The sequence below is a fragment of the Hylobates moloch genome, unplaced genomic scaffold (genome assembly GCF_009828535.3).
Source record: "Hylobates moloch isolate HMO894 unplaced genomic scaffold, HMol_V3 SCAFFOLD_16, whole genome shotgun sequence".
Classification (NCBI taxonomy): Eukaryota; Metazoa; Chordata; class Mammalia; order Primates; family Hylobatidae; genus Hylobates; species Hylobates moloch.
The window spans coordinates 34,709,312-34,731,061 of record NW_026652291.1 but is presented as its reverse complement, the minus strand read 5'-3'; the positions used below and the strand labels follow the sequence as shown (position 1 = coordinate 34,731,061).

General features: G+C 44.8%; 1 protein-coding gene across 1 annotated transcript in view; it reads left to right on the top strand.

The window, feature by feature from the left end:
* TTC9 (tetratricopeptide repeat domain 9) overlaps positions 1 to 21,420 on the top strand; it is a 33,486-nt gene extending 12,066 nt beyond the window's left edge. The window contains exons 2-3 of the mRNA XM_032180233.2: positions 13,991 to 14,173; positions 17,132 to 21,420. Of these exons, the coding sequence (XP_032036124.1) occupies positions 13,991 to 14,173; positions 17,132 to 17,211 (263 nt within the window). The 3' untranslated portion in view covers positions 17,212 to 21,420. The remainder of the gene's footprint in view (positions 1 to 13,990; positions 14,174 to 17,131) is intronic.
* The last annotated feature ends 330 nt before the right edge of the window (positions 21,421 to 21,750 follow it).

Below are 21,750 nucleotides of genomic sequence, written 5' to 3'. Positions count from 1 at the left end.
GGGGAGGTGAGAAGGTATAAGCCAACAGCTTTTGGTGTGGACATTGTCCACCACCATGCCTGGTGTATTCCTGGTCAAGGGAGGCTGAGTGAACATATAACTCATCAGTTAGTTGAAAGACCACAGAGTTCCACTATGACCAAGAGCCCGTGGGTCAGGGGTCTGTGCCCTTTCCAGCTTCTCAGGATTTGGGTCAGTCTAAGAAACACTTAGAAACTGTGGGTTCTAGGCACACATCATCTCCAGCCTGAGATTCTCCAAGTGAATAAGGCTCAGTTAGACAGTGCCTGTTCTCTGCCACTTTTCACACTTTGCCCCAGGATTCTCCCTGACCCTGCCTTTGAAATGAAACAGCAGGGAAAGAACTTCAGGCACTCTCACAAGTCAGACCAGTTGAGAATCTGACAGTGGAAAATAAGGATTTGCCTGCTGGGAAGAGAAGATACATGCTGTGATCATTTGAGTCCCCAGGGGAGCTTAACAAGAAAGAAGGCTTTCTGGTGGCAAGAGAAACAGAGGATGGCAGAGGCTCATAGGAGAAGGAGACATCCGACAGAGAAGCCATGGGGCTGGTAGCTTTGGGCCTGCCCCACCCACCCTCTTGTGCATCAGGCAGATGCCAGCTTACTGAGCTTCCTTACTGGGGTAGGTTGAAGAAAGTCCTTGGCTTAATCAGGCGTCTTGGGAGTGAGAGCACTAGCAGGTGTGTCCCTTGGATCTGCTCACAGCTGCTCCTCCACCAAAACACCCAGGGTCCCTCATGACCCTAAGCATCCCCAGGACAGTGCGCCATGAACAGGCAGTGCTTTCTGCCTAGGAAACCCTTTTCACACCTCTCCTCCCAAGTTCCTCTTCCCCTCATCCCCCAGCTCTCTCTGAAGGGATGATAATGGTTAGTGGTGACTTTTTAAAAATAGTTTCTGTCTGGGAGTGGTGGCTCATGCCTGTAATCTCAGCAGTTTGGGAGGCCAAAGTGGGTGAATCACCCGAGGTCAGGAGTTTGAGACCAGCCTGGCCAACATGGTGAAACCCTGTCTCTACTAAAAATACAAAAATTAGCTGGACATGGTGGTGGATGCTTGTAGTCCCAGCTACTCAGGAGGCTGAGGCAGAAGAGTTGCTTGAACCCGGGAGGCGGAGGTTGCAGTGAGCTGAGATTGCACTACTGCACTCAAGCCTGAGCAACAGTGAGGCTCCGTCTCAAAAAAAAAAAAATTTCTAATTACAAAAGTAAAGCATCATAGTTGCAGAAGTTATTGATACTAAAAGAAAAACCTTAGACAAATTAAATTTAGCAGAGTTTAATTGAGCAAAGAATGACTCGTGAATCGGGCAACCTCCCAAGCCAATAGGCTCAGAGAGACTTCAGTGCAGCCACATGGTGGAAGAAGATTTACGAAACAGAAAAAGGAAAGCCACTGTACAAAAAAATGGAAGCGAGGTAGAGAAACAGCTGATACTTAACAGCTCTGCATTTGCCTTATTTGAACTCGGTTTGAACAGTTGGTTGCCTTTGATTGGCTAAAACTCAGTTGATTGGCATAAGAGTAGGTTGCAGACTGTTTACACATCCAGCTAGTTTTCAGTTTACTATGGTTCATTATGTACAAAGAAACCTTTAGGCCAAACTTAGAATATGTAAGGAGGCAGCTTTAGGCTAAATTTAATTTAGCATTGAAAATATAAGAAATTACAAAGAAGAAGCCCAGGCTCAGTGGCTCCCGCCTGTAATCCCAGCACTTTGGGAGGCCGAGGTGGGTGGATCACCTGAGGTTGGGTGTTTGAGAACAGCCTACTCTACTAAAAAACAAAATTACATTGAATGCATCACCTGTGTCCTAGTACCCGGAGGCTGAGGCAGGAGACTCACCTGAACTGGAGATTTACCACCCCAAGATGACAACAGTTAACTGTTTTGGTTTATTTCCTTGCTGTTTTTCTTCCGTGTGGGTGTATGATCATTTATATGTAAAATAAACATCAGCCAGCCCTCTTCAGGTCTACCTTTCCCAGTGTATTTAGGAAACAAGGGGTTGTTCTCACGTGGGCTGGGGCCACTGCAGGGACTTCCGGTCTTTTCTCCCCTCCCCTCCCACAGGATGCTGCTCACTCTGTTTGCATGACAACCAAGGGGCCACTCGACTTCCTGTTGCTGCTACTTCCTTTTCACGTTCCACGGCACCACTACACCCAGATGTATAATTTCACTAGACTTTACTGAAGGTTATGGGATACAGAAGGAGTTTACATCTCAAAAATTGAATGTTAGAAATTCTTCCTCCTAAAACTCATTTGGCCATCAGACCACCAGGAATTTCGAATGGACCACTCACGTTTTTTGGCAGGTTCCAGCTTCCCGCCATGCTGCTTGGACTCTTTCTCCCCTCCAGCTCCTCTCAGCTTCTTAGGTTTCCCCACTCTCAGATTCCCTTCATTTCATATACAAAGCAGTCTGGGCATCTTTTCATCTATGTGTGTGCCTACTACTGACCTCTAAGCTTCACCTTCCCCACCTGAAGCAGTTGATGAAGCCAGTCTCCTCCAAAAAGATAATTGCTTCCCTTAGAGAAACTCTGCTATAGATGTTACAAATTCTTCACCCATACAGAAGGAGCAGAACTTTTAAAAGAAAAAGTAATTCTTCACCCTGATACACACACACACACACACACACACACATTTATTTTTCACAACATTCAGGTTTATACTGTACAAACTTTAGCAACCTTCATTTTTTTCCACCAGTGTTTTCATTGAAAATATTTTTCAATGTTCCACAGCATGATTGTAATGGCTGTGTAATGTTCCATTGCACCAATGTCCCATTATTTATTTAACTAATCTACTGATGGATACTTAGGTTGTTTCCAGCATTCTGGGATTATAACACAATGCTGCCACAGAAGTGCTCTTTCCGCTATACATGTGCCTGTTAATTATCCTATCCCCAAACACGTCTGAGGACATGAGGGAAGGATGGTGGGAGAGGCAATAGGAACAGGGAACACGTCTCTGGGGCAGGAGAGGGGATTGAAACAGGGGAGACATTCTTTAATGTCCAAAAAGAGAACAGGATAGAACTTTGGCTTCTAAGGTCTTCCCATTCTGGCTTAGAGTTTCTGCCAATGAATGTGACGTGTACTTGGCCAGAGCTGAGAAGGAAAAGATAATATGGGGCGATGGGTTTTTTCTGAATATTTCTGGGAATGTATTCATCTTCACATTCCAAATGGCCAATCTGGCCACTCCAAAGTCCTGCTTCCAGACTGAGGAAAGGGTGTTAATGAAGATTCCAGCAAACAACAGCTCTGTCCTATCAACTTTTCACCACTGCCTTCTCCCTGTCTACTACACCAAAGTCAAGAGTGAGAGTAAGGGGCCATAGGTGGGATAACTTCTAAGTGTTCTGCCATAGCACCCAGATTGGTGCCAAAGGGCTGAGCTGACCTTAAGCTTTGGCATTACAACTCCCTTGGGCAGATTCCAATATGCTTTAAAGGACTGTCAATGTAAGCTTTCAGCTTATAGGATTTTATACTGACTTTCCATCTAGCTCTTTCACCTGCCATTTTGACAGCTATTTTTGCCAACAGAGGATAATTAAAAAGAATATAAACTCCTTGAAGATATCAATATCTCTTGAATGCTTTCCATTTTCCTTATGAAGCCCTGGGCACAGCCATGATGAGTGAATCCTTATTGACTAAGTTTACTAAAAGTGCCTACCCGAAATTGTGTAGTGATGATGCGTGGGAAGCAGCAGCTCTGATAGTGATCCCAAAGGTGGGGCATCCATGTGAAGAATCAGAGGGATTCAAGGGAGCAGCTTGGTTATGATGAAAAGGAGAGATCTCCAAAGGCAGTGTTGCTAAAACAAAGAAAACAAAAGACACACTTGACAGTGTTTGTTTCAATCTAGTACGAACACATACTAGAATGGAAAAGTGGAAGGTCAGAAATTAAGGTGAATGGAAGCAAAGGAGATTTAGCCCCTAGATAAATCCAAACAGCTCCTGGCAGTGGAAATAGCAGCAACAGTAGTGGGAGACTCTCTGGGCACCAGGCAGGAGAAACAGGTATTGGAGTGAACAAAGAAACGGCCACTTGTGGGCTGGGCGTGGTGGCTCACGCCTGTAATCCCAGCACTTTGGGAGGCTGAGGCGGGCGGATCACCTGAGGTCAGGAGTTCGAGACCAGCCTGGCAAACATGGTGAAACCCCCGTCTCTACTAAAAATACAAAAATTAGCCAGGCCTGGTGGCAGGCGCCTGTAATCCCAGCTACTTGGGAGGCTGAGGCAGGAGAATCACTTAAACCCAGGAGGCAGAGGTTGCAGCAAGCCAAGATAGCGCCACTGCACTCCAGCTTGGGTGACAGAGCGAGACTCAGTCTCAAACAAACAAAGAAACGGCCACTTGGAGGGTGCTAACTCTCTGAGCCAGACTTCTCAGTCCTCAGACTTGATAAAGACCTTCAGAGATCAGCCAGTCCAGGTTTCCACCATTACCACCAGCTTTGTTGGATTGGAACTAATATGGGATTTGGGGTTAAGTAACACTAGCTCTTTCCCCATAAGAGCTGAGTGGGCTCAGCAAGTCACTTAACTTCCCCAAGCCTCAGCTCCTGGAAGCAGAGCTAGTAATAGCTATTTCCTGGAGTCTCCATGAAGGTTAAATGAGTTGTAAAACACTATATATATGTTAGGTCTTGCTGCCAATTGAGCATAACCACTGTGGTAGGTGGTGTGTGAGAATTTGAAGGTGTTCTAAAGATGCTTGTCTGAAAGAGCAAGGGCGACACATTTCATAAATAACTGTAATGATCTTGATTTGAGAATGTGGCTATGAAAAATAATTTTATTCTTTGTAAAACTAAAGGGCGCATTTGATGATTGTACCTGTAGATCTGACTCATTAGAGAGACCCCCCCCCCAACAGGTTCTGCAAAGCATTACCATTAGGCAAGGATATTTAAAAAATAATAATTTCTTAGCAAGTTAGAAATAGAGCAAAATTGCCTGATCTCAGTTAAAAGCATCGACAAAAAAAACTGAAGCCAACATCATAGTTGATGACAAGAAATGGAATTCTTTCTCTTATGATCCAGGAATTGCACTCTTGAGCTCTTATCTTAGAGAAATAAAAGCTATACCTGACTGTTCCTATCAACTTTATTCATAATAACCAAATACTGGAAACAGCGCAGATATCTTTCAACAGATGAATGGGTAAACAAACTGTAGTACATCCATACCATGGAATACTACAGAGCAATTGAAAAGGATGAACTATTGGTGCATGCAACAACTTGGATGCATTGCAAGGAAATTATGCTGAGTGTAAAAAGCACCTTCCAAAGGATTTCATGCTATGTGATTCCATTTAGATAATATTTTCAAAATGACAAAATTTTAAAAGTAGAGAACAGGATAGCAGTTGTCAGGGGTTAAAGAGGAAGTGGTGGGACAGGAGGGAGATGAGGATAGAGGAACCTACACACGATAAAATTGTATATAACTAAACACACACACATACACACACACACACACACACTGAGTACAAGTAAAGCTAGGGAAACCTGAATAAGATCTGTGGATTCTATCAGTGTCAATATCATAGCCAATATGTTGTACTATCATTTTACAAGATATTAGCGCTAAGGGAAAATGGGTAAAGGGTATGGGAGGTCTCTGTAGTATTTCTTACAATGGTAGGTGAATCTACGATTATCACAATAAAAGTTTCAAGTAAAAAATAATAATTGGGGGGTTAGTTTTGCAAGCACTAGCTAAGCAAAGATAGCTGTTGTTTCAGGAAGAAACAGGAAACGTGTCATGTCAGCCCTATTAGGATAACAGTAGACTCTCAATGGAATTGGAGATGCTGGTGGTTTTAGAACTTAGAAAAAAAAGCAGCCGCAGCAGGAGGAGGGGAAACTTTGCAGTTGGTTTTGTTTGCTTGTTTTTTGTTTTTCTCTCTGAATGTTTTTCTCTCTGAATGTAAATGAACTAGTGGGAGAGAAGGTTCTAGAGGGTTATATAGGAAGTTTCCGGATGAGAAGTATTTACTTAGAAGGTGAGAACAGTTTGGCACAATTAGGGTTTCACACTTAAGCCCTGCAGCAAGCAGCACCCATGCCTCAAATATGTCTAATGAAGGAACTGAGTTAGAATCATTACAGTCAGGTAAGCATCCTAGGAGGGCAGTGTGTGTGATGGTTAAAAGCACAGTCTCAGGTGCCAGATGACCTAAATTCAAATCTTGGCTCTGACACTTACTAGCATTGTGACTTTGGGCAAGTGACTTGACTTCCTAGGGCCTCCATTTTCGTATCTGAAAAAAATGGGCAAAATACTAGAATCTACAATAGATTGCTGTCAAGATTAAATGAGTTAATGCTCAGAGCAGTGCCTGGCCCATTCATGCTAAATAAAGGTGACCTGCTCTTCCTCTTATTCCCTTTCTGGGAGGATGGATGGATACTGTCCACTGGTGCAGGGCCAGATTCTCTTGAGTGCATCATGCAGCACCTCATCCTTCTGCTCCTTTTCCTCATCTCCTTGGCCAGGGTTCTTTTTCTCCAGGGGAATATTTCAAATCGCTAACAAGAGAAGTATCCAAATGTCACAAGTTGACAGCGTAACAGAGAACAATTATTTGCGCACATGTGCAGATTTCCAGCTCTAGGATTTGGCCATCTGACATCTGTCTGCCCTTGTGGGTAGTGGGTGAAAATCTACTTTAGATTATCTACTTTAGATAGAAAATCTACTTTAAATTACATTGTAGCTTTGTGTATGTACCACATATTGTATATAGGACTCAAGATGGAAATTTTCTCCAATTCATGTACACATTGCTGGGCAAACCATATTTGATAAGTGGCTTTCTAAAGAACTAGTATTTATGAGAATGCATTTTTGTCCCAGCACTGTGAGAAGCATATAATGTGCATTAATTATCTCATTTCATCATCATAAGCGTTCCCACAAAGTTCCTATTTAACATGGGAAGAATAAGACCCAGGGTGATCATAATAACTCGCCCTCGGTCCTGTGCTAGTGAGTGGCAGAGCTCAGATTCCAGCTCAAGACTGTATCTCTAGACCCAGCATTAGTCTTCAGCCAGGGCACCCAGAGCTGGTACAATACTGTTTGCCTATTTGGTTTGGTTAGGATCTATACCAGTCATTCACTATTCTTAATATCACCTCTGTCCAGATCCCAAACTTCTTCCACTTTACTACTATGCCATTGCTTCCTGAAATAAATTTGAAAGCAAATCAAATAATTTGGCAAACTTTTGGGAAAATTTTCCCCCAGGAATGCAATGGCCATTTCCTGGGCCCATCTCACAGAGCAGTGACTAGCAAGGTATATTAGTTTCCTAAGGCTGCTGTAATATCACACACTGGGTGGCTTAAAATAACAGAAATTCATTGTCTTGTCATTCTAGAGGCTAGAGTGAAACATCAAGGTGTCGGCAGGGTTGGTTCCCTCTGAGGGCTGTGAGGAAGAATCTGTTCCAGGCCTCTCTCCTAACTTCTGGTAGCCTCAGGCACTCACTGGCTTTGTAGATGGCCGTCTTCCTAGATCTCATGGCATCATCTTTCCACTCTGTGTATCTGTCTCTGTGTCCAAATTTCTCCTTTTTATAAGGACACTAGTCAAATTGGATTAGGGCCCATTCTAACGATTTCATTTTAACTTGATCATCTCTGCAAAGACCCTATCTCCAAATAAAGTGACATTCTTAGGTACTGAGGGCGAGGACTGTAACATATCCTGTACAAATGGATACGGTGCAACCCCAAACAGTGAGACAGCCTTGTAGAGTGGGTTCTTCCTCCTCGCTCCTGGCCCCAGGTGGGTCTGGTCTTCCTTCCATTTAGCCCATGTTTCCCTTCTGTTCAGCAGGTAAAGGCAAACTATAGTGAGTCAGCTATGAGAAGAAAACCAGTGATTGCATGAACTTGTTCTTCCTTTCATCTGGTTTCCCTTTATCTCATGCTGGTGGGTGGCATTTTGCCCTGCATGCACCAGGAAACACAAAAACAAAACAGGTGCCAGAGTGAGGAGAACTCGACATGCTTTAGCCTGAGGTGTCAGTGTGGTTGCTGTGGGGAACATCACACTTAGGATTTTCCGTCTGTGTGCATGAGTGTCCCGGGGGCTCTTTGAGTAGCTGATTCTCTATTTGCTAAACACGACCCCTTTGTGGGCCTCAGAAGGCCTGCCAATTCTTTTCCTAAGGTCACACCCTAACCGCCTAAGGCTGGCAGTGGAGGAATCTGTACTTGGGAGGGGTGGTTGGAGATTTGCAGCTTCAATTCTTGTCCCCCAGATTTGCCTTTCTCTTGTAAGTTCACTGGCCACCTCTGCTATCACCCTGTTTGGCTCAAGGAAGGCTGTTTCTCCTCTAGCACTTCTTCCCATGCCTTGATAGAGGCTTGTCTTCATTCTCCACAATTTGGCTGATTCCAAGCCACTGCATTTATTCAGCCTTTTCAGAAGACCCAAAGGCCAGAAAGTTAATAATACTTCTTTCAATGGAGCCTCTAGATATGGTTGTCTGAAAGCCCAGGCCCTTAGCCATGCATCTCCCACCCTGTACCTCTTCAGCTGCCAAGTGACTGCATCTTTAAATCCAAGTATATCCACAGAGTCCAGGCCAGGCTCCCTTGACAGTCAGTCCAAAACCTACCTTTCCAACTCAACAGCCTCCTCTGCTCACGATGACTAATGGTGGAGATGTTTACTCCCTTCAGGGAAGGTCTCACCCCAGTGCCATGACTTGGGAAGACCCACATCAGAACATAATCCAATCTCTATGCCAAAAAAAAAAAAAAAAAATCCACACAGCAGGAATCTAATTGTTGTCTTACAGAAGCCCTCTTGATCACTGCTTTACCAGTTCTGATTGTCCTCCCCAACAAAAGATACCTGACCTTGAATAATAGGGAGAATGGAAATCCTTTTGAAGAGGAACCAGTGAAACAATTTTGTCCTTCTATTAAGTGGCAAACATTTGTATTTAGAGGTTATTAGGTCTGAAAGGACGGTAGAGATCATTTAGTGAAATTTATCCCTCATTTTGCAGATGCCCAGAAAGGGAAAGTAATTTTCATAATGTTGGCTAGTGGCAAAGATGGGACTAGAATCCAGCTCTTATGATTCCTAGTTCAGTGCTCTTTAAAATATCGATGCATGCCAAATGGCAGAGTATAGAGACTGTGACACGATAATCCTTAATTCAAACAGAGACCAGGTCACTACAACATGGAGAAACACTTCTCGACAATCAGGAAATCCAAAACGACAATAAAGATCTCCCGGACGAACGGCTCTACCTCGCAAATGTGGACAGCAGAGGGAAAATATTGCAGAAATTCCCTGCTGCTGGTCACCTCTGCCTCCTGGATGCCACTTACATTGATCCGTTTTTCCTGCTTACCCGCCTCCACTCTGGTCACCTGAGTCACCATCATTTCATCATCCAAATCCACTCTTGCCTCACAATGAAGTCCCAGATCCTCTGCGTGGACCAGAAGGGTCTCTGTGTCATGGTTTCTTTCTTTTCCACCTTCACCTTTTTCACCCTTCCCTCTGGTTCTCTGCTCCAACCTGGCGTGCATGGCTTCCCAAACTTTCTCAAATAGGCCATTTCCCTCTCGCTCTCTCTCTTTCTCGGCTCTGCCTTGAAAAGTCACAATTTCACCCAGATCAGTGATTCCCAAACATGGGTGATTTTACCACCACCCCACCACCCAGGGAATACTTGGCAATTTCCAGAGACATTTTTTGGTTGTCACAAGTGGCACGTAGTGAGAAGAGGCTAGGGGAGCTGCTAAGCATCCTGCAAGGCTCAAGGCATCCTCATGCAACAAAAAATCATCTAGTCCAAAATGTCAGTAGTGCTGAGGCTGAGAAATACCCGATCTTTAGATCCCAGCTAAAATGCTACTTCTTCCAGGAAGGCCTCCCATTATACTTTAGATCAAGGTAAGGCCCCTCCTGCCTGGGTATGCTCCTTCTCTACCTTTGTCCTTCATAGCAGTTAGCCCACATGTGAATATTTGAGATAACATGACCTCTGCCCTCCCTGCCCATCTGTTAGCCCCAGGTGGGTGGGGGGGGCGGGTGTCAGCTCATCACCTAATCCCACTGCCCCACCCAGTGCCTAGCAGTTAGGCATCAATTTTTGCTTGTTAGCTTTGGAACACAGCAGAAGGGAGTTTCCACAGATGACCTCTCTTTCTCCCCAGGGGCTGTGTGGGTTTCCGATGGCTTCAAATGCAGCCCCACAGACACCCCAGAGGTCAAATGCACAGTCTTGGAAGCCTGACAGAAGTGGGCTGATATCCTAATTCTACCACCTTCCAGCTGGGTGACCTTCAGCAAGTTACTTCATTTCTCTGGAACTCAGTTTCATCATCTATAAAAGAAGGATAAAAATAGAACCTGTTTCATGGAGTTGATGTGAGGATTAAAAGACATAGTGTATGTGAAGTATTTAGCACCTCTGACACCGGAGAAGGGATTAATAACCATGAGGAGGACACACTGTGGGGCGATGCCACTTATCCTGAGGTCCACTGCAACCCCAGGTCCTGGCTAATGGCTACAGGGATGGGGAAGGAGCAATCAGGAGGCAGCCAGTCCACCTCTTCTTAACTTCCTCAGCCCTCACATGTGCCTGCTGTCATCCCATCTTACCTATCCCATGGGCTTATTAGATGTACCAGTAGCCACCCACCCAAAGCAGAGAGGTGCCTAAAAATCACCTGCAGGTAGCGCTGGGGCCAGCCTCCAGCCTGGCTCTCACCCCCTCCACCCCTGGATTCCCTTAAGAGTCCTGGCCTGGGCCAGGTACAGTGGCTCACTCCTGTAATCCCAGCACTTTGGGAGGCTGAGGCGGGCAGATCACCAGAGGTCGGGAGTTCGAGACCAGCCTGACCAATATGGTGAAACCCCGTCTCTATTAAAACTACGAAAATTAGCTAGGCATGGTGGCGGGCACCTGTAGTAGTCCCAGCTACTTGGGAGGCCGAGACAGGAGAATTGCTTGAACCCAGGAGGCAGAGGTTGCAGTGAGCCGAGATCGCACCACTGCACTCCAGCCTAGGCAATAGAGCGTGACTCCATTTCAAACAAAAAAAAAAGAGTCCTGGCCTAGCATCCCAACTTCTTATCCAGATTCTACCTCTTGGCCCAGCCATTTCTCCATCTTTCTGGGCCCTGCCTGTGATGTCAGCTGAGGCTCCACACCCTATAACCAGCCTAGCCCTGCCTCCCCTGCCCCCAGGTCTGAACCCTGGACCACAGCCAGGTATGCCAGTTCCCACCGGATCTGCAGGGGAACTAGAAATATTTTTACCAAATAAGTGCCAGAAATTGATTGCTGTGGTTCCTTTAACCCTTTGTGGGAAGGGGGAGGCTTCCCCATTTCCAGGCCTCTTTGCTTCCCCTCCCCCTGTCACCACCATTTTATGCATTCAAAAACTGTTTTTTTGTTTTTGTTTCTTGTTTTTTTTTTTTTTTTTTTTTTTTTTTAAAAAAAAAAGGTCCTTTTCCTAGACTGCCAGGGTCAGCAAACAGAAGTGTCTGTTCGAAGAGGGAGGGCTGGACGGGAAGAGGGCTGCTAGGCCCGGTCAGAGAGGACTTCAGGCAGGGAGTGTGGAAGCTGTGGACAGGACAGCTTTTAGCTCTGGGAGCAGGTGCTGGAGCCAAGTCGCACACAGGTAGCAGTCAGTGAGGTTCACATCCAGGAACCTTTTTACAGAAACCCCCCTCTCTCTCTGTACAGCTGTATAAGCATCAGCTCAGGCTCAGACAACATGCGGGTGAGGAAGCAGACAGAAGGGCCTAAGACCCCATCAAGGAGGGAGGAGAGGGGAGGGGGGCTTGTAGCATCAGCTTATCAGAAGGACCCCCTGGTGCACCAGAAGATTGTAGTCCTGGGTGAACAAGAGCTGCCCTCGGGGGTTAGCAGCCTGTTGCTTCTGTTGACTTGGCTTTCTGCCCTGCAGCCAGTGAAACCTGACAAGTCAGTTTCTAGATCTGGGCTGATTCTCTTTCACTTCCTGGTTCTCATACCTTCATCTTGAGAGTCTGTGTATTTCTCCTGATTCTGTGAAAGAATGGAGTTTTTTGGTCCTAAATGCTCAAAGAAAAATCTGGTCTCCTAAAAAATCTCAGCAATTCTGATACCTGGGAAGTTATTTAAGGGGCCAGAATGACTGACGTTAGACCCCTGAAGATTGAAATCAGTGACTTTTCTCTATCCTGAGGTGTCTTCTGTCAGTGTGGAAAAGGCTGGGCACAAAGAAGGAACAGAGCATCAGCATTCTCCCCCAGCCACCCAGCCGGGTTGTGAACAGAAGCACCAGTTTTGCCTCCTAAGTCTCTGTTTTTATTTGCTTTGAAGAAGCAGACAGGTGCTTTTTTCCTGTCTCTTTTTTTGTAATCCCTCCAAAGTATACAACATACTTTGCTGTTGGTCAATGCCTACTAGATATTTGAGTGGTTAAATGGAGGCAAGGTGGTTCAGCAGAGTTGGGATTAGAGGGAGGTGCCTAGGGCACGAAATTTCAATCATTCTTCAAGGCTATTTAGTCATCCTCCAAGCGTGTCATCACTCTAGTCCCAGCCCTGTGGCTCCCTGTGGCTCAGAGCTGGTAAGAGAAAGCTCAAAGGGACATGGTTTACTCAAAGATGGCTGTTTGTGGGATGGGGAAGCTCTCCACCATGAGGCCTGCCTGCCATAGCTTCCTCTTGCCTGGGACACCTAGGTCTCTCATGTCCAGACATGTGGCTTGTATGAGCTGGTCACTAGCCTACCAGAAAGTCCCCTCTCTCAGGAACTGCAGAGACAAATATATATGAAAGGGAACTTGAGGGAAGTCAGAGGCAGATGTTACTGGTACAAGACTAAAAAGAATTCTAAGAATGTTAACTAACATTTTTTTCATGCTTGCTATGTGCCAAGCCCACATTAAGTACTTTATGGCCATTATTTTATATAATCCCTCCAACAACTAGATTAGGAAGGACTTGGATTCTGGAGACAGACAGCTTCAGTTTAAATCCCATCTTTGCCTCTTTCACGTTGTGTGGCCTTGGGAAATTTCTTGAGCTCTCTGGGCCCCAGCTTCCTCACTATAAAATTGAAACAATAATAGTACCCACATCATAGTATTCTGAGGATTATATCAGTAATACATGTAAAACAATGAGACCAGCATCTGTACAAGGTAAGCACTCAACAAATATTGGCCATGATGGTGATGATGATGATGAAGATGATGATGAAGATGATGATGATTGCCTCTGGTAGCTTATTCTTAAGGCTGCCTATAACAAAGTCCCACAAACTGGGTGACTTGAGATAACAGAAATGTATGGTCTCACAGTTCTAGGGGCTAGGAGTCCAAGATCAGGGTGCTGGTGGGTTGTTATTCTAAAGGATGTGAGGAAGAATCTGTTCCATGCCTCTCTGCGAGGTTCTGGTAGCCTCAGGCATTCCTTGGCTTATGGATGGCTATCTTCTCCCCATGTTTTATCACGTCATCTTTCCTCTGTGTGTGTCTGTCTTTGTGTTCATATTTCCCCTTTTTATAAGGATACCAGTCACACTGGATTAGGCCCTACTCTAATGACCTCAACTTGATCACCTCTGTAAAGACCTTGTCTCCAAATAAGGTCACATTCTTGGGTACTGCAGTTTAGGACTTCAACATATTTTTTGGTGGTGGAAGGGTGGGCATAATTCAACCCATAACACAACGTTAAGTGACTTGCTCAAGGCTTGTTAACATGGCTTGTTAGTGATGAAACTGGTCAGGGAGCCTAGGAATTGGAAGACAAATCCCAAGACATAAACCCCAGTGGAAAACCCCAACCCTGCTAAACCACTGGAGAGAAAGAACTCAAGGGAGACATGCAGAGCCAGCCACTCTTATCCTGATGGCATTTCCCCTCCCTTCCTCCATAGCCTGCCTGCTCCAGGCTGAGCTGGTAAACTATGAACGAGTCAAGGAATATTGCCTCAAAGTCTTGAAGAAGGAAGGGGAGAACTTCAAGGCCCTTTACCGGTCTGGTGTGGCCTTCTACCACCTTGGGGACTATGACAAAGCACTCTACTACCTGAAAGAAGCAAGAACCCAACAACCAACAGGTAAGGCAGAAATAGCCGTTTTCTTGCTTCCTCTCTGCTCTGGTGGCTCCTGAGACCTTCTCATTTCAGCAGTTTTCTTGGATGGGAGGGCCAGGCAGGGACAGAGATGGCAAAATTAGGGATCAGATATATATGATAAGACCTAAGTAAGAGGAGCACACAGCCCATGCATTTGCCTAGGGTTTGAGTTCCAGGGAGAACGGGCCCCTCTTCTCTTCAAATAGAGTACAGAATTCCTCATCTTTTTCAATTCAGAATCCAGCTCTCTTTACTTATTCAACAAATATATGTATATTGAATTCATACTATGTGCCCAGATTTGTGCTGAGCACCAAGGGAATCGATGAAAAGACACTGTCCTTAACCATGAGGAGCTCACGTCTTGTTGATGACACAGAATACACAGAATACAAACAGGCAAATCTGATGCTAAGCCCAGCACCTTTCAGGAAGCATGCTCTGATCTCTCCAGTCAGATCCTATTACTTAGGACTTGTGTTATCTATACCATTCACTTAGATCATATCCACCCGTCATTCATTCATTCATTCTACAGATATTTATTGAGGGGGTACAATGTTGCTAGGTATATAGTAGTGAACAAAAGAAAGTTGTTGCCTTCAAAGAGCTCACTGTCTATTTTAAGTGGGAAAAAAAAGTGTGGAGAGGGGACAGAACCCAGGGAGGGGCTCTCTACCAATGGATGGCTAGAAGTCAACCGGTAAACAAGCAAACAGATAGTAAACAAATGAAATATTTAGTAGTAATAAACGCTGTGAAGAAAATAAAGCAGAATAAAGAGATCAAGAATAAATGGGGAGGCTGGGCGTGGTGGCTCATGCCTGTAATTCCAGCACTTTGGGAACCCGAGGCAGGTGGATCGCTTGAGCTCAGAAGTTCAAGACCAGTCTGACCAACATGGTGAAACCCCATCTCTACTAAAAATACAAAAATTACCTGGAATCCAATACTTGGAGGCTGAGGCAGAAGGATCACCGCCGGAAGGTGGTGGCTCAATGAGCCAAGTGGCGGCTACAGTGACCAAGTGGCAAAAAGAGTAAAGGGGGCGTAGCTATTTTAGACCAAGTGGTCAGAAAGAGCCTCTCTGAGGAAGTAACATTTAAACAACTTTGACTTGATGTTGCTATTGTTATTGTTTATATGGTTAATTTTTCTTTTTTTTCAGGCAGAGTCTCGCTCTGTCGCCCAGGCTGGAGTGCAGTGGTGTGATCTCAGCTCACTACAACCTCCGGCTTTTGGGCTCAAATGATCCTCCCACCTCAGCCTCCCCAGTAGCTGGGACTACAAGCATGCACCACCATGCCTGGCTAATATTTTTTATTTTTTGTATAGACGAAGTCTTGCTATGTTGCCAGGGCTGGTCTTGAACTCGTGGGCTCAAGCAATCCTTCCACCTCGGCCTCCTAAAGTGCTGGGATTACAAGTATGAGCCACCACACCCAGCCTTTTTTTTTTTTTTTTTTTTTTACGCAATCCTCCTTTCAAAAGTCTTTAAAGAACTTTAGGATCAACTTACAAATGTCCAAGTGTATAGTTTTTTTTATCTTTTTAAAGAACACCTTGTTGTTGATTTATTTTCTCTATATAAATTTTGTTCCACCAACTGTAAGCAGCTTGAAGACTAAGCATTGGACTCATTCAACAGAATTTTCTGGAGCACTGCTATCTGCCAGCACTGTTCTGGAGGATACGCCTGGCATTTTTTAGCATTATGATATAGTATTCATTTCTACTTCCAGAAGTAACTATTCCAGGCAGCCCTGTCACTCTTATGTTCTGGTGTGTGTAGAACTTAGCAGTTGTTCCATGCCATGTCCTCACTAATAACAGGAACTGGGAAGAAATGCCCCAGTTTTGGTGAGGTGGTCATCTGACCCTACTTATGAGGACAAAAATAAGACAATGAAGCAAAGTCATTTTAAACTCTTCAAGCTTAAAAAAAGTTACATTAGACTAATATTTATTGATCATTGTTTTAAGCACTTTTAGACTTACCTATTTTGGGCTTCAGAGCAATTTCACGAGGCAGGTATTACAGTCCTCAGGAGAGACAGGCTTTGCAGCCAGACACACCATTTACTATGTGTCTCCTTGGCATCTGACTTAATCTCTCTAGGTCCCTATTCCATTTTGTCACGGTGAGGAGGAGGATACATACCTTGCGAGATTGTAGTGAGGATTAAATGAGATCATGAATGTTAGAAACCTGGCACAAGGTTGGCATTCAAAAATGGAGCTTGTTGGCTGGGCGCAGTGGCTCACACCTGTGATCCCAGCACTTTGGGAGGCGGGCAGATCACCTGAAGTCAGGAGTTCGAGACCAGCCTGGCCAATATGATGAAACCCCCGTCTCTACTAAAAATATAAGAATAAGCTTGGCGCAGTGGCATGCGTCTGTAATCCCAGCTACTCGGGAGGCTGAAGCAGGAGAATTGCTTGAACTTGAGAGGTGGAGTTTTCAGCAAACCAAGATTGTGCCACTACACTCCAGCCTGGGTGACAGAGCAAGACTCCATCTCAAAAAAAAAAAAAAAATAGAGTTTGTTTCTTGCAGATGGTACAGGAGGCTCAGAGAAGTTGGCAACTTGCCTGATGTTAAACTCCAACTAGGGTCTCACTAAACGAACTGCGCCGGCTGGGAAACCACTGGGATATGCTGCTGCATAGAAAGAGGGAGAGAAATTCTCTCTCCTCTCCCACCCATTCTCTCTCATGTCCCCAGGATCATGCCAACCTGTCAACATTTGCTAAGAGGAGGCAGTGAAGGAGAGGGCCGACATCTAGTTGCCCTCTCAGCCACCATGGATAGGCAGAAGGGACCTTGGTTGAGTGAGCCTGGCCTGTTGGATGTCTGCAGACACAGCCTTTGCTAATTCCGTGTAAATGTGATAGTTGCCCTCACCTGGTGTCCCCTAAGGTTTATTTCTCTCCTCACAGACACCAACGTGATTCGGTATATCCAGCTGACGGAGATGAAGCTCAGCCGATGCTCCCAGAGAGAGAAAGAAGCCATGTAACCAGGAAGCAGCTCCAGAGCTGCGCCCACGCCTGACCAGAGACTTCCAGGCACCCCCTGGCGGAGAGCCCCATCCTGGGTTCCGTCCCTTTCTCCCCACTTCTTCTGGCTCCTCATTTTTCCTCCTGTTGCACCCCAACTCTTTGTCTCCTCCCAGTGTGAAAAGAAGGAGAGATGCAAATTTGGAATCTGGTAGGTCGCCCAGACAATGGAGACATCCTCTCCTCTAGCAGGTCAGCGACTGAGAGGGGCCCGACTTCTGCTAGGACAGCTGGAGAGGAGTCTCACAGGCTGGGATGCTGTTGTGGCTTTGACTTTGGCCAGTGCTTCTGACAGAGGCGGAGCCTGGCAGGTGTACCATCCCACAGGCAGCAGGCACACAGCCCGTGGGCTGGATCCTTCCACACCTTCCTGACAGACCAGAGCCAGAGCATCTCAAGGCAACTGTTAGAAATCCAGGGACGAGACAAACAGAAGCGCTGGTGAAGCCGACATAGAGACTGTCAACGTGTACACTGGAGTTCCCATCCCCCACCCCCCACCCATCACCTTAGCCCCTGCCTCCTTCCCCCACTCGTTGTCTTGGCTTGTGCTTTCTCCTCTCCCCGTCGGGGATCCGAGACTCTGCCAGGATTCACATGCCACTGAAGCCCACTCAGTGCCCTCTGGTGACCACACATACCATTGCCCCGGACTCCCACCCAGCAGGCAGCTGTGACCGCAGAAGGGCAGGATGAAGTGGGCCAAGGTTTGGGACAGGGTGACTGCGTAGGTGACAGGGAGGGAAAGATGATGGCCAGGGGAAAGAGCATCGTATAGGCTAGGGGATTGAACTGTGGACTGATTCACTGTAAATAAAAATCAATTAACAGGGAGTAGTTCCTGTCAGTCCTGTTGGAAGCAGCCCACTCCCTCATTTTTACTCCTTCCTCCAACCCTCAATCAGAGCTACTTACAGCCAGGCAGGATGGGGCTTCCCCCAAAGCAATTGGCCATTTGTCCAGTGGCAGACAATGGTGGCTGCAGCCTTTGTGCTTTTAAGAGTGGGCTGGGATTGTGGAGACTGCCCAAGGGCTTGGCTTTGTCAGAACTTGTACAATCTTCTTTTGATGAAATTATCTGAACTCAATATCTAGCACATAGAATGTGTTCAACAAATACTTGTTGAATGAATAAATTATGACTGCAGACTGGCTCTCCTGCCTTAAACTAATTTCATCCCAGCCTAGTCTCCTGATGTCTGTGCTCATTATGCTATGCCATGTTGCTTCAGTCAAACAAGAAACACTTACTGAGGGCGTATTGTTTGCCCATCATTGTGCAATATGCTGTGGGACATGGGATGTAGTCTCAGTCTTCAAGGAAATGGAAGGGTTAAGAAATGCATATGAGATTATTACCAATGACACCTTTAATTTATATGATGCTTTAAAATTATCAGAGCACTTTCATGTATTTTTCGTGTGACTAGTGAAAAAGACAATGTTGTACAAAATTCAAATATATACAGATGCAATAATGTGAATAGTTAGGATTTATTAAATGCATTATCTTCAGATCTTTACATGTATAATCTCATTTCTTTCATGCAGTTACTCTGGGATACTGTTCCCGTTTGATGGGTAAGAATATTGAAAACCAGAAAAATTAATTATCCCAAGGTTGCATGGCCTTTAGTGGCATAGCTAGGATCTGAACCAGGCCTGCCTGAATCCAGAGCTCTGGCTAGTATCTATGCTATACTTAGTTGCCTCTCTATAAGTATAATATTGGGCAATTATAACCATTTGAGAACAGGACAATATGTATTAACCTGAAAAGTGTTCATGATGTCAGTGATAGTACATGGCCCCCTTATGTATTTACTCAAGGGCCCAAAAAGACCAGAGGCCAGAATCCCTAGTAGTCAGAGCAGTGACAGGTCAGAAAAAGGCAGCTGAGGTCCAATAGTTATGTCTGTGTATTGCTCATTCTACTTACTGATGGAGCCAGCATGTATCCCAACAACTCACCTAGCATTCATCATCCATCCCCAGCATTGGGAAAGGGTCACAATTGAGACCAAAAGGAAACACAAAGTTAAATATAGGTTAATTATATAAGCAGATGCCCCACCACAGCAGGATCCAATCACAGCTGAGGGGCCCAGAAGAGAGCAGCATAAGTTATATTCACATAGTTCCCCAAAGGCTTTCAACGGGGGCTACAGGAAGGTGCTAGACATATTGAGGGGCCTGCCGTTACTCACCTAGAGCTTACTCCCTGGAGAAGAGGAAAAGAAAGAAGCTGTTTCGGCTGTCACATTCTCCCCAATCACTACTATATTATGCTGCCTTTCCTCTTCCTCCTAGCTGGTTTTACATGACCCTAACCCAAAACTACCCTATGGCCCCACACGGGTATGTGTTCAAACCCCCCGACCCCCACCCCCATTCCCAAGCCTCCAACTTAGAACGTTTGTGATTTGGCAGATAGTTTGTTAGGATCTGAAGGATGAAGAGAAGGGTAGAGTTCACCCGGAGAATGAGTTCAAACTGCCAGGGTCTTCCCTTGGTCTTTATGCGTCAGGAAGGACGCCGAATAATTATTCCCCATGCAGAGACAGGAGAGAGGTCTTGTTTACATGAGTGTGCCGGGGCAGGGCTGGACAATTGAGGATATGATTGTAGCCATCCCATGTAGAAAGATCAAAAACCAGAACGAAATGAGGACAGCCTCTCAGAACCTCATAGAACAAGCATCCAGGTCATCTGTTTGTTTGGTGACTTAGATATACAGGCTTGTTGGAACTCCATTCACTGTGACCTGAAGTTAAATAATCCCAAAGAAAAAAAGCTACCTGGGGTATTGGTTGATGTTTGGGGTGATAGGGCTGAATTTTCTGTGCATTTGTCCAACAAAGGCTTTAGAGCACAAAACCAGGTTCATTCTCCCTACCAAATCTTCAGCTTCCTTCTCCTCATCCCTCCCCAAAACAAGAACTGTGATTTAATTCCATACGTTGTGGATGTCACTGCTGACCTATATAGCTGGAGTACTAATCAGGCATCTAACCTGCACTGTCATCCCCTGCCTGGACTTTTGCGATGGACTCTTTGGGGGAAAAGCTAACGCTTTTTAATTATTGTGAAAGCATCATATGTGTATTGTAGAAGTTTTAGGGAAAAAAGGACAAAATCCAATCCATGAGCTTACCACCCAAGACAAACGTGTATTCTTTTGAATATACCTTTTAGTTCTTTTTGGTGTAAATGTACACATGCACACGCACAGTTATGGGTTTTTTTAAACAAAAACTGGATACACTGAATATACTCTTTAATAACTTTTCAAATGTGTATTTATACTTTAGAATATGTAATACTACACAGATACAAAATTCAAAAAGTACAAACTGCCCTGTAGTCGGAAGTAAATCTCCCTACCCCGTCTGCCAGCATCTAGTTTCCCTCTAATTTATTTTGCATCCTAGTGGAGATGCTTACACATGGTCAAACATATGTATATATTCTTTTATCACACACAAATGGCAGCATATTGGACACTTTTTGTTTTTTGCTCCTTCTGTTCCTTCACTTAATAATATCACGAACATTTTCTGCATATCAAACTTTCTCAACAGCATCTTCATTATATGGATGGACCCTTTTTCTTTATCATCAATCCCCAAATAGTGATTATTTCATTTGTTCTCAATCTTTATTGTAAATAGTGTTGCAACTGACATTCTTGTAGCTAAATTTTGCACATGTCTGTAACGATTTCCTTAGGATAAACTCCAAGAAGAGACTTGCTTGGCTATTTTTAAGAATTTTGATACATGTTGCCAACCACCCTCCAGAAAGTTTGTACCAAAACACTCTCCTATTTGGAGCCTAGAGAGTACCCTGTTTCCTGCACTCTAACACTAGGTATCATCACTTATCAAATCTTTACCAATTTGATAGCTGGGATAATAGTATGTCAATGTTATTTTAACTTTCTTTGATTCTTCGCGAATAACATTTTCATATGCTTATTGACCATTTGTACTTCTTTCTTTGTGAATTTTCTATTTATTTGATATTGGTATGTTTATTAACAATTTGTAATTTTATTAAGAATATTATTTTTGTCAAGAAATGCTGCAAATATGCTTTCCAAGTGCTTTGCTTTCAAATTTTGTTTATGGTGCTTTTTGACATACATAAATTCTAAATTCTGCAATTAATTCGTTCCTCTGTTGCCAGCTTCTCCTGCCTACAGTTCATTCTCTTATTTCTATCAGAGTGACCCTTCCAAAACACAATTTGACCATGTCACTCCACAACTTAAGCACTTTGGGAGGCCAAGGTGGGTGGATCACGAGGTCAGCAGTTCAAGACCAGCCTGGCCAAGATGGTGAAACTCCATCTCTTCTAAAAATACAAAAAAAAATTAGCTGGGTACGGTGGCAGGCACCTGTAATCCCAGCTACTCAGGAGGCTGAGGCAGGAGAATCACTTGAACCTGGGCGTCAGAGGTTGCAGTGAGCCCAGATAACACCACTCCACTCCAGCCT